General features: G+C 44.6%; 1 protein-coding gene across 2 annotated transcripts; it reads right to left on the minus strand.

Moving 5' to 3' along the window:
- Positions 1-409: 409 nt before the first annotated feature.
- On the minus strand, positions 410-5,969 carry FAM32A (family with sequence similarity 32 member A). Of its 2 annotated transcripts, XM_025457892.3 has the most exons (5): positions 5,816-5,969; positions 5,554-5,695; positions 1,935-1,988; positions 1,550-1,632; positions 410-1,034 (listed from the first exon to the last, which is right to left on the minus strand). In XM_025457892.3, the coding sequence occupies exons 1-4, from the start codon at positions 5,887-5,889 to the stop codon at positions 1,564-1,566; spliced, it is 339 nt and encodes a 112-aa protein (XP_025313677.1). In that variant the 5' UTR covers positions 5,890-5,969; the 3' UTR covers positions 410-1,034; positions 1,550-1,563. The 2 variants fall into 2 exon arrangements, with proteins under 2 accessions (XP_025313677.1, XP_025313676.1); XM_025457891.3 differs by lacking the exon at positions 410-1,034 and having other exon boundaries at positions 1,375-1,632.
- Positions 5,970-13,132: the final 7,163 nt, after the last annotated feature.

Below are 13,132 nucleotides of genomic sequence, written 5' to 3' on the forward strand. Positions count from 1 at the left end.
AGCCTAGCAGTTAACCCACAGAAGAGAAATCCTGCTGTTTTAAGTCATTCAGCTTTAGACTGGGTAGGCAGGGAGGTGGAAGATCTATCTTCCAGCATACGGACAATGGCTTTTCACAGCATCCCACCAAGCTCACAAACCCGGCTGCTGGCTCATGGATGGAAAAGGCCGCCAAGTGTCTAGCCTTTCTGCTAGACAGTGGGGGAACCTGCCTAAAGAACCACCATTAATGAGAGTACATTACCTCTCGGATGGGCTGCAAGCCACAGGTGGAAAAACAGGTCACCTAATTCTTTCCAAGTTGAGGGTGAACAGTCACTTTGCAGTATGCACATTCTACATGTGCAATAATCCCCAAAAGCAGCATTTCTAGTGGTAATCAAATAGCATATAATTAAGACACTCAAACTTCTATTTAACAATTATTTTTTGCTTTATTTTGTTCATACGTGACAGCCCCAAACCCAACACTTGGTTTTTCTCTTTTGACTTTACTACTCTGCCATTACCTAGGTCAACAGTCTTCCTCCCAGTAGTATATATGGTTTGATCCTCATCACGCAGTTATAACACAGGTCCTCAGAGATCAGGGCTCTCCAGCACCAGGACCTCCGTCATCCCCTTTGACTGTACTCTTGGTGCTGGGGCTCTGCCCAGGTCCTGTCACCCCTGAGGTGTCCTTAGGCCAGAAACACCAAGCAGGCTACATGTTCTCTGCCAACTCTGAATAAACGTGGGGACTGCTTAGAGCCTAGGGTTGAGGGTAGTGAGGCAGGCTGTGTCTGGGTCCATTACAAAGGGATGCTGTGCTTGATTAACGAAGTCTGCCACGGCGATACCCTCTAGACATGTCTGGAATGGGGACCCTGGGGGGAGACTGCGTGCCGGCTACAGGCTGCTCAGACAGGGACAAGGTATGTACTATATCCTTGCATTTGGCGATTCTTCTGCTTCCCAGGCTGCATTGTCTCACACACCAGGTGGCTGAGGAGGCATTCTGAAGGCCATGAAGGTTTAAGTGGCTTCCCTAGGCTCTGGAAGGAAGAGAATAAGCCCCAAGCTAAAGGGTGCTTGGGAGGACAGCTCACACAGGCCCCGCAGGCCCCGTGGGGTCTGTAAGCTCAGGCTGTGCTGGCATTAGCTCCTTATCCTCTGGAGTCCATGCTGGCATTAACTCCTTATCCTCTGGGGTCCGTTTCATCCCGGTAAAGACAGCTAGCTGGATGACTGTCAGAATGAGATGCAACTTGGGGGTAAAGATGCTTTTCTGTATGTGACACAGAAATAACCTTAATCTCTAAATAAACCTGTACAAAATTTCCAGTCCAAACTAAAAAAGTTTACCTTCTATGCTACCAACAAACTGAAATGGAGTAAAAGAACAGTCTTACTTTAATCAAGTTCCAGCAAGAGGGCACACTGCTTTGGAAAGCATCTGTCTCAGCAGAAAACGCAAGGGTGTGTGTAAAAGAATGTTTCTAGAAAATACCAAAGGCACCAAACAGAACCTTAACTTTGCCTTCCAATTCCCCTCGATGCCACTGCATACCCTGGGTGGGGAGGCTACTTCGTCCAGCTGACTTTGGGAATGTCATAATGCTCCGTAAGGGTGTCCAAGTGTCTGTTGAAGTCCTGGGGAAGCCAAGAAAAACCACATCAGCACTGCCTCAGACAGGGCACAAGGGTTGTGTGGTGCTGCCCACCCCCACTTCTCCACTATCCTGCCTCTCCTCAATGAGCCCCCTCCTCCCAAAGCCACCCACCTTTGAACCCTGGGCTCATCCTTAAATGATTCAGAGGGAGGCGTTGCTTCTATTGAGTACCCCCATCCCGCTGACCCCAACACTCCAATGGCTCCCTCTGCCAGGCTCCTAGCCTCTGGGCCCAACTCGGACCCTACATAGCCTGGTCTTCTGCATGGGCATGTGACTTACCTCCACTCTCTGCTTGTGGGTTTTAGATGCTTTCTTTAGGATCCTTTCCATTTGCTGAAGATAGGAGAGAAATGGAGGTGAGTTCACACACTTGATCCAGCCCAGGCAATATGGGGTGGAAGATGGATGCCCCCACCAACTTAGTTTAGCTCTCACACCTAGAACGGCTGGAGGTCTCAGGGTATATATCTTTCCCCTCCCTTAATTCTACTCAGACTGGTCCGACAGGGACATGCAACCACAACATATCCCACCAGGAATCCAGGTGGGCTGCCTTTCGGTCAGAGTGGCAAGAAATGTACTAGCGCTGACTTGAGTCGACTCTGCTGGGAGCTTTATGTGTGCTTTCTACACCCCTGGGCAATTGACTGCATTCCCATTTTGCAGAAAATAAAGTTTCAGATGGGGTTTGAAGAAGGATGAAACATGAGGAAGGTGAAGGGCTGAACAGATGGTAGGAGCTCAAGGGAGTAGGTGCTGGTGACGCATGCCATGAGGGCTACAAGATCCAGATCACTTTGGTAAGTATGACTGTAGAATATGTATCCTGCACCACCACGACCTGCCTTACTCCTCATGCCCAACACCCGATGGTAGCTAGTGAGAGTTAAGAGCATGGGACGCAGAGCCAGACAAACCTGGGGCTACACCTGGCTCTACATTTACTGACGAGGTGACTATGGCTGACTTTGGTGGTCCCCCCACGACCCATGCTGCCTGGTATTCGTGCCCTAGTGCAGTTCTCTTCCATAATGACTCCGGGCTGGCCCTGTGACTCAGCTTACTTAATAGAATGCAGTGCCTGTGCTGGGCTGAAGCCCTAAGACCCAGCAGCCTTTGGCTTTGTGTTCTTGGGAAGCCAGCCACCATGCAGGAAGTCTGAGGACCATACCATACATGGGGAGAGAGGCCACGGGAGGAACGACAAGGCATCTAGACATGTGATGGTGGAGCTATCTTAGATGTTCCAGCCCAGTTGGTCGTCCAACCTGAGCTGCCACCTGACTGCACAGATTCCAAGTGAGGGAAGGAAAAGAACTATCCAGCTGAGCCGAGTCAATCTACAGAAGCATGAGATGACCCTGTCAGCCACCACCTAGCTGTTCCTCCCTGTCCCTCATCTCATTTTCTGCCTCATTTTCCTCTGCATCCAGCCGGCTCCCATCCCTGCCTCTTCCTGCTGCTGTGAGCCTGAGACCTGTGCCTCCTTACAAGAGGCCACACTGACTTGACTAGCTGCCACCAATGCCAGGCCCTCGGTAAGGCTCTGCCTTCCCTCTCCGCCTTCTATGCACCAAGTTCCCAGGGTGTCTTGGGTACTGTCGCCACCCCTCCTTCACAGACAGAGAAAATGAGGACCACTGTGCACAGTGGGTGATGCGGTTGGAGATGCCAAGCCCTAACCCTTCAGGCTGGGGCCCTGCCCCACGGGCCCTTCTTCTAAGAGCTGTCCAGCCTTTGCACTCACTGTGCTTAAACATCCTTCCACAAGGGAATCCGAATTTCCCAATCCCACCTACCTTTGCCCATACTTTCTGGCATCTCTCTCCTGGTTCAAACAAAACCCACAGCATTACTTCCAGTTCTCAATGCCAGCTACAGGTTCATTTGTCTATTCCTCTTGGTAGATCTCCCAAGAGTTCTTTTTTTTTTTTTAAAGATTACTTATTTATTTATTCATGAGAGACAGAGACAGAGAGAGGCAGAGGGAGAAGGAGAAGCAGGCTCCATGCAGACAGCCTGACATGGGACTCGATCCCAGGTCTCCAGGATCACACCCTGGGCCAAAGGCGGCGCTAAACCACTGCGCCACCAGGGCTGCCCCCAAGACAGCCCTGCATCAGCCCTGCATCTTTCTGCATCTTGTCTCTACTTCTGCCTTTCCCCACCTTCCCTTGGATCCCCTCTAATCAGCCTCTCTTCCTCCTCATCCCAAATGCCAACTAAGAGCTCTTGGGGCTCATAAGACCTCTTGATAGCATGACACTGGTCATCACTTCCTCCTTAAAACACTTTCTCCACTCGGCTCCTAAGGACACACACTCGGTTTTTCTCCTTCCCATGAACCTTTGCAATTTCAGATCCTAGGCCTCATCTCTGTCACTGTGCCTCCCCAGAGGATCTCATCCAGTCCCACAGCAATTCTGGGATATTTGCAAGAGAGGCCAGACCCCTCCTCCAAATTGCAGATTCAGGTATCAAGGTGTCCACAAGAATTCTCCATTTGAATTTCTAACAGCCATTTGAACATTCAAGCGTTCTCTAAAACCAAGGTCTTGATGCCCTGCTTTAGAAACCTGCTTTACCTGCTGTCCTTCCTATTGCATTAAACAGCACCTTCATTTACTCGTCACTTGCCACCAAAAATCTTGGTCATTCCTCATTTCCTGGCCCACACCCAATCCATCAACTAATCCTGCTGTTCTTGCTGCAAAATCAATCCCAAAGCTGGTATCTTCCATTGCTTCCACTATTACTGTCCTATTCTGAGCTGCTGGTTACTCTCCCCCACTCCCACTCTAGGAGTAACATCCCAGCCCAGCCAGGGACTATAACCTCAGGGAAGGAACTTAAGTGCACTCACTTGTTAGATCCTCTCCACAAACCTCTTAGGTAAGGACTTCAGCCCCACTTTACAGTCAAAGAAAATGAGATGTGGGAGGTTAACCAACCTGCCCGTTACACCACCACCAAGAAACGGTAGAGACAGAATAGAACCCTCTGTCTTGTCAAAGCCAGTGAATCTCACCTTTTTCTTTTCTTTTTTAATGACTCAATTAAGCCTGAGAGTGATGAGTCAACCCTTCCTGATGTTACTGGACCAAATCACCCAGACGAGGGTTAGGGTTTTTCAGCTTGGACACCTGACATTTTGGGCCAGATCATTTTTGCTATGGGTGTGTGTGTGGGGGGCGAGGGGGGTGCTGTCTTTATTACTGTAGGATGCTAAGCAGTATCCCTGGCCCTATCCCACTAGATACCAGTAGCACTACCCCCAATCAACACACCCTGAAGTTTTAATAAACAGCAATGTCTTCAAACACTGCCAAAAATCTTCTCGGGAGTGGATGTAAGGTACAAATACAACCTATATGAGCCTGCCAAAGTCATCATGGAAACAGACTTTGTGAAAACTTATAGCCGGAAGCATGACCATTTAGTATCAACAGCTAACATCAACTGAGCACTGATTTTATGCCAGACCGAGTACCAAGTGCTGTATCTGCATGACTTCATCTGAAGTTCCCATCCCTTTTAGGAGAAAGCACTCTCCTGACCCCTACAGATAGGTAAGTTGAGGCAGGAAGAAGATGAGTCATTAGCCCTGTGTCACCGGGCAAATGAGAAACTGCGCTGGAATCCAAAACCGGTCCCCGGGTCTGGCCTTTCAACGCCAGTTCTAGCTTTCTCCTCTGCCATCCACTCTGGCGGGGCGCTTCCTGTCCTCGGAGCTCCGCCAACCGCGGACTCAGAGTTAAGGTCTCACTGACCGCTCACTACCGCTCCGAGAGGCCCGGGTCTGACCCCAAGTTCGAGTCCACCGGCTCTGCCTCTCCATCCACCTCCGGAGACCCAGACCTGCTGCGCGGGGCATCCCCAGCTTCCCCACCCGCCTTACCCGCTTCTCCTGCATCTTCTCGAAGGCCGCCTGGGCAGGGGTTCGCTTGTCCAGGCCTCGCCGCTTCTCCTCCTCGTTCTTTTTGCTCGTTCCCATCGCTTCCAAGAGTTTCGCCTTGTCTTTGTCCTTCTTTTTCTTCTTCCTGGGAGGGGAGAAGCGGGGAGAGGAGGTGAGGGCGGATCAGGGGGGCAAGAGCTCGAGGACTCTAGATGAGGCTTAAGGGGGCAGAAGACAAGGTTTTGCTGTGCTCTCGGGGACTCACCGCTTGGTCACACCGAGCTCTGCAACGCCTTTTAGTTTCAGGGGCCCCTTCTGAACCTGCTCGTAGGCCGCCATGATCCCTCTTGCTTTTCCGTAAGTAAACTGCCACACTTCCGGTTTGAGTGCCCTATTTGCATCCGAATGCCCGCCTCACTTCGTCTTGATTGGTTGAGCTAGGGGTTGCGCCTGAGCTCTTGGCATCTGGCGCCACACTTTCCGGTTGTGGAGTGTGATTGGACCTCATCCTTTGCATCCGGTCTCCTGCCACACTTCCGGCTTTGACAGGCACTTCCGGTTTCTCTGGGCTTGAGCCACCTGGGTCTGCAAAGCTGTTTTGAAAGTTCTCCCATTTCTTTCTTTCTTCTCCTTCTTTTTTAAAGATGTATTTATTTATTTGAAAGAGGGAGTGCACTCTAGTAGCGGAAGGGGCAGAGGGAGACGCAGAATCTCAAGGGCACTCCTCGCTTTGCATGCAGCCCACTTTGGGCCTCCATCCCAGGACCTGAGCTGAAATCAGGAGTTCCATGTGCAACGGAAATCCCCATTTCCTAAAACACAGTGTTCTCTTGCGTATTTTGTGTGCACTTGGATGTTATGTTCTATTTTACTGCTGTATTTTGAGAGTTGGGTTTTTTTGTTTGTTTCAGAGTTGTTTTTTTTTTTTTTGTAATCCCTACACCCATTGTGGGGCTTGAACTCACAATCCCAAGATCAAGAGCGTGTTCTACTGACTGAGCCAACTAGGCCTGCTGGAGAGTTTAATAGATAACCTAATTTTGTAAACCTCATCAGTACTTACTAGTTTTTTTTTTTCCCCAATTTTGATGAATGATAATATTATTCTGTGAAATGGATGTCAATTGCGTTTGAAAGAAATTTTTAAAAATACATCCTATGGAGTATAATTTATAAGCAGTAAAATACATTCGTTTTAATTGTATCCTTTGATGAATATCATCATGTTTACACACCCATGTATTGATCTCCACAATCAAGATCTAGAACATTCCACCAACACAAAGTCCCTTGTTACTCTTCCCACTTAACCCCTAAGCCCATCATTCTCCCCAGGCAACTCCAAATCTATTTTCTCTCACTATAGATTAGATTTGTCTTCTGTAAAAGTTTCACATACATGGCTTTATAGATGTTCTTTTGAGCTAGAGTTCTTTTTTTAAAAAAAAAAAAGATGTTACCTATTTATTCATGAGAGATACAAAGACATAGGCAGAAGGAGAAGCAGGTTCCCTGCAGGGAGCCCAATGTGGGACTCCATTGTATAAATATATTAGATTTTTAAAAAATCCACTCACTTGTGGTTGGACACCTGAGTTGTTTCCAGTTTGGATCCCTAATGAATGGAGATGCTGTGAACATCAGTATATAAGTCTTTGAATAAACACAGGTTTCGTTCTCTTGGGGTCACTCCTGATGCCTGCATTACTTGAAGTAGAATAGTAGCAAGGTTTGGTTTTTCTCATTATAAAATGTTGAGTCTCAGTCACTCTGTTTTGAAGGTTTGATAAGAGAAAATAGTTGCATAGGATGTACTGAAACAGAGGGAGAAGCTGACTGGAAGCCCACTGAGTGGGAAGCCCAACATGGGGCTCAATTCCAAGACCCTGAGATCATGACCCGAGCCAAAGACAGATGCTTAACCAACTGAGCCACCCAAGTGCCCCAAAACATTTCTATTTTTTGTTTCCTTCTATCATTTTAAGCATTATGTTTCCCTTTTTTTTTTAAGCATTATATTTCTCAGTGTGAGTCATCCTCTTCAGAGTCTGGGTGAAAATGCTGTCAGGCCCTATAGCTTTTCTCTCATTTTTTATGTGATATATAGTACTATTGTCACTTTATGTAGTACATAGGTCTCAATTCAATATGTGGAAGTTCTGGACCTTGATTTGGTAGGAATAGTCTCACCTTTTCCTTAGCTGGGATATACACATTAAAAAAATAAGGCAACATTGCCTAAAATGCCTTATACTAATCCCCACGTTACCGAACAGAGACTTAACTTCATTACAGTTTTGGCTCTTCAGAAATGAAATCTTAAACCAGTCATCCAGGAATTCTCTGATCAACACTGGGTAGGTTCTCTGCTGGACAGATCCCTGCTATCACATAAAGGAAAGTAACCTTGCAATAACCAAAAGGGTAAAATACGCAAAAATAAAATTTACCATTGTAACCACTTTAAACTGTGCAACTCATTGGCAATAAATACATTCACAATGTTGTGCGTCTATTTATTTTTATCTGATTACAAAAGATATACAAACATTAATTTTTTTCCATTTTTTATAATAAATTTATTTTTTATTGGTGTTCAATTTGCCAACTTACAGAATAACACCCAGTGCTCATCCCGTCAAGTGCCCCCCTCAGTGCCCGTCACCCATTCACTCCCACCCCCCACCCTCCTCCCCTTCCACCACCCCTAGTTCGTTTCCCAGAGTTAGGAGTCTTTATGTTCTGTCTCCCTTTCTGATATTTCCCACACATTTCTTCTCCCTTCCCTTATATTCCCTTTCACTATTATTTATATTCCCCAAATGAATGAGACCATATAATGTTTGTACTTCTCCGATTGACTTACTTCACTCAGCATAATACCCTCCAGTTCCATCCACGTTGAAGCAAATGGTGGGTATTTGTCATTTCTAATGGCTGAGTAATATTCCATTGTATACATAGACCACATCTTCTTTATCCATTCATCTTTCGTTGGACACCGAGGCTCCTTCCACAGTTTGGCTTTTATGGACATTGCTGCTAGAAACATCGGGGTGCAGGCGTCTCGGCTTTTCACTGCATCTGTATCTTTGGGGTAAATCCTCAACAGTGCAATTGCTGGGTCGTAGGGCAGGTCTATTTTTATTTTTTTTCAGGTCTATTTTTAACTCTTTGAGGAACCTCCACACAGTTTTCCAGAGTGGCTGCACCAGTTCACATTCCCACCAACAGTGTAAGAGGGTTCCCTTTTCTCCGCATCCTCTCCAACATTTGTGGTTTCCTACCTTGTTAATGTTCCCCATTCTCACTGGTGTGAGGTGGTATCTCATTGTGGTTTTGATTTGTATTTCCCTGATGGCAAGTGATGCAGAGCATTTTCTCATGTGCATGTTGGCCATGTCTATGTCTTCCTCTGTGAGATTTCTGTTCATGTCTTTTGCCCATTTTATGATTGGATTGTTTGTTTCTTTGCTGTTGAGTTTAATAAGTTCTTTATAGAACTTGGAAACTAGCCCTTTATCTGATACGTCATTTGCAAATATCTTCTCCCATTCTGTAGGTTGTCTTTGAGTTTTGTTGACTGTATCCTTTGCTGTGCAAAAGCTTCTTATCTTGATGAAGTCCCAATAGTTCATTTTTGCTTTTGTTTCTTTTGCCTTCGTGGATGTATCTTGCAAGAAGTTACTGTGGCCGAGTTCAAAAAGGGTGTTGCCTGTGTTCTCCTCTAGCATTTTGATGGAATCTTGTGTCACATTTAGATCTTTCATCCATTTTGAGTTTATCTTTGTGTATGGTGCAAGAGAGTGGTCTAGTTTCATTATTCTGCATGTGGATGCCCAATTTTCCCAGCACCATTTATTGAAGAGACTGTCTTTCTTCCAGTGGATAGTCTTTCCTCTTTTATCGAATATTAGTTGACCATAAAGTTGAGGGTCCACTTCTGGATTCTCTATTCTGTTCCATTGATCTATGTGTCTGTTTTTGTGCCAGTACCACACTGTCTTGATGACCACAGCTTTGTAGTACAACCTGAAATCTGGCATTGTGATGCCCCCAGCTATGGTTTTCTTTTTTAAAATTCCCCTGGCTATTTGGGGTCTTTTCTGATTCCACACAAACCTTAAAATAATTTGTTCCAACTCTCTGAAGAAAGTCCATGGTATTTTGATAGGGATTGCATTAAACGTGTATATTGCCCTGGGTAACATTGACATTTTCACAATATTAATTCTGCCAATCCATGAGCATGGAATATTTTTCCATCTCTTTGTGTCTTCCTCAATTTCTTTCAGAAGTGTTCTATAGTTTTTAGGGTATAGATCCTTTACCTCTTTGGTTAAGTTTATTCCTAGGTATCTTATGCTTTTGGGTGCAATTGTAAATGGGATTGACTCCTTAATTTCTCTTTCTTCGGTCTCATTGTTAGTGTATAGAAATGCCACTGATTTCTGGGCATTGATTTTGTATCCTGCCACGCTACCAAATTGCTGTATGAGTTCTAGCAATCTTGGGGTGGAGGCTTTTGGGTTTTCTATGTAGAGTATCATGTCATCGGCAAAGAGGGAGAGTTTGACTTCTTCTTTGCCAATTTGAATGTCTTTAATGTCTTTTTGTTGCCTGATTGCTGAGGCTAGGACTTCTAGTACTATGTTGAATAGCAGTGGTGAGAGTGGACATCCCTGTCTTGTTCCTGATCTTAGGGGAAAGGCTCCCAGTGCTTCCCCATTGAAAATGATATTTGCAAAAAAAAAAAAAAAAAAAGAAAAAAAGAAAATGATATTTGCTGTGGGCTTTTTGTAGATGGCTTTTAAGATGTTGAGGAATGTTCCCTCTATCCCTACACTCTGAAGAGTTTTGATCAGGAATGGATGCTGTATTTTGTCAAATGCTTTCTCTGCATCTAATGAGAGGATCATATGGTTCTTGGTTTTTCTCTTGTTGATATGATGAATCACATTGATTGTTTTATGAGTGTTGAACCAGCCTTGTGTCCCATAGATAAATCCTACTTGGTCATGGTGAATAATTTACTTAATGTACTGTTGGATCCTATTGGCTAGTATCTTGCTGAAAATTGCAAACATTAATTGCAGAATGTGTCATTGGAAAAGTACTGAGAAGCCCAAAGAAAACAGTAATCACTCTCACCCAGAAATAATATATTGTAGTTTTGATTTCTCTATTTCTTTTTTTTTACTTTTTTATTATTTATTTATTTATTTATTTATTTATTTATTATTTATTTATTTATTTATTTATTTTTCTCAGTCTAATTTTTATTTTTATTTTTATTTTTTAAATTTATTTTTTATTGGTGTTCAATTTACTAACATACAGAATAACCCCCAGTGCCCGTCACCCATTCACTCCCACCCCCCACCCGATTTCTCTATTTCTAATTGGTTTCTCTTACTATCTGTAATTTTAAAAATAAAATGAGATTTGGGATAACTGGATGGCTCAGTCCATTAGGCATCCGACTCCTAATTTTGGCTCTGGTTATGATCTCAGGGTCATGGGATGGAGTCTTGAGTTGGGCTCCCTGCTGAGCATGGTCTGCTTGGGATTCTCTCTCTCTCTCTCTCTCCCTCTGTCCCTCCTCTCTTGCTCTCAAATAAATAAATAAATAAATACATTTTAAGAATGGGATTTTATTCTATACTTGCTTTATTACTGAACTTCTCCCATCTGTATATGCTTTTGTATGTTGAGTTAATACTGAAACAGAAAAGAACCTCCAAATTTCCATAATCCATTGCTAACATTATATATATATATATATATATATATATATATATATATATATATATGCGCGCAGGCCTGTGTGAGAAAACCGCACAGTACAAAAATAGTTAAAAGAAAACAAAAAAGTAGAAACTTCCCTTCTCACCTCTTTTCAGAATGATTAACAATTTCATTTGTGTATTTTTCAGCACGAAAGTGTGTATGCCAACATTTGTACATCTGCGCAATGTTCTTTTATTTCTGTCCTCAGTTTTCATTTAGCAAAATGTCTTTTTTTCGGATTTTTATTTATTTATTTGAGAGACAGATAGTGAGAGTGAGCATGAGTGGGGCTGGAGGGGCAGAGGGAGAGGGAGAAGCAGACTCCCCGCTGAGCAGGGAGCCTGACATGGGACTCGATCCCAAGACTCTGGGATCAGGACCCAAGCCAAGGGTAGACACTTAACTGAGCCACCCAGAAGCCCCAGCAAAATGTCTTTTTTTTTTTTTTTAAGATTTTAAAAATTTATTTTGGAGAGAGAGAAAGTGCACCCAAGTGGGGGGAGGGACAGAAGGAGAGAGAGAACTCTCCAGCAGACTCCGCGCTAAACCGGGAGCTTGACGTGGGCTCCGTCATTATCAAAACGTCTTGAAGCTCTTTACAAGGCCCCGGTTACCTCCACTCACCTTCCTCAAACGCTGGATGTCCTGTGGCTGAGTGAGGCACTCCCTAACCAAAGCCCATCTACATGCCCACAAATCTCAGGTCACTTCTGCAAGTGGCCTGAATCTGTAGTAGTGCAATTTCTGGGCTCAAGATTATGTACATTTGTGCATTTTAATTTAGACTGCTAATGCCCAAATTGTGCCAAAGACTTGAAGGATTGTAGAAGCTCCAGAGAAGCAAGCATCCCCCTAACTCAGGCCAGAGGGCTGGGTGCCTGACATTTCCACTTCTGCCTGAAGGGGGCAGCAAGCGACTGCTCAATTCTCCAGCTCGTCGGCTCAACCCTTAGCGTCCACAGAGAATGGGTTTCCTGGTGCTACCGGCCAGGGCAGGGTTGCTGATGGGGTGATCCTTGACAGAATCAGCTCCTCAGGGACGAATAGGACAGACTCAGCGGGGGAGAGCTCTTCTTCCCCAGCCCACCTAGCAGGTTTGAAGCTCCTCTCTGGCACTTCCAAGGCTGTGTGCCCTGCAGGAAGTAGCTTGACCTCTCTGACCTTCCCTTTCCACCTTTATAAAGTGCTGCTGCTGCTGCTAACAACAGCTAATGCTTTATATGGATTTATATGGGTCATTTATTCCCACAGCCATCCTGTCACACGAACCATCCTGATTTTACAGGTAGGGAAACTGAGGCACAAACTGTAATCCGACCTATGCCAAGTGTTCCATTCCTTGCTTATGTCACATGGCCTGAGGCCATCCATTGTGCCACTATTTTATAAACCTCTATGACGGCATTTTTCAACTTTTTTTTTCATTATCATCTCTTAAAGAGAACAGCCCCTAAAGAGAACTTAATTAAATTTAAGGAGAAAGGTTAAATCCCATATAATAAATTTGTGTCAAGAAGGATGAGCTTTGGAGGGCCACAAACCATTGAAATATCTAAGTTTTTTTCATGTTCTCCCCACCCACTCCTGAACCATTTTTCACCACCTTAGGAGCAATACTGCTCGCATTGATAATTTATGTTCTAAGAGAGGAATTGTGCCAAATTCCTGTGCTTTTGCTTACTTAAATTTTTAACTTTATATCCACTTAAAGACTCTTGAGCTTTAAATAGACAGATTTTTTATTATATACTACTCTTTGGTATACATACAAAGAAAATACAATAACTCAGTA

The sequence above is a fragment of the Canis lupus genome, chromosome 20 (assembly GCF_003254725.2).
Source record: "Canis lupus dingo isolate Sandy chromosome 20, ASM325472v2, whole genome shotgun sequence".
In the NCBI taxonomy this organism is placed as follows: Eukaryota; Metazoa; Chordata; class Mammalia; order Carnivora; family Canidae; genus Canis; species Canis lupus.

Coding starts and splice junctions, on each gene's coding strand:
- FAM32A (XM_025457892.3), bottom strand. CDS start 5,889: ATGGCGGCCTACGAGCAGGTTCAGAAGGGGCCCCTGAAACTAAAAGGC. Junction 5,696..5,815: donor GAGCTCGGTGTGACCAAGCG/GTGAGTCCCCGA, acceptor CTCCCCTCCCAG/GAAGAAGAAAAAGAAGGACA. Junction 1,633..1,934: donor CCCACAAGCAGAGAGTGGAG/GTAAGTCACATG, acceptor TGGCTTCCCCAG/GACTTCAACAGACACTTGGA.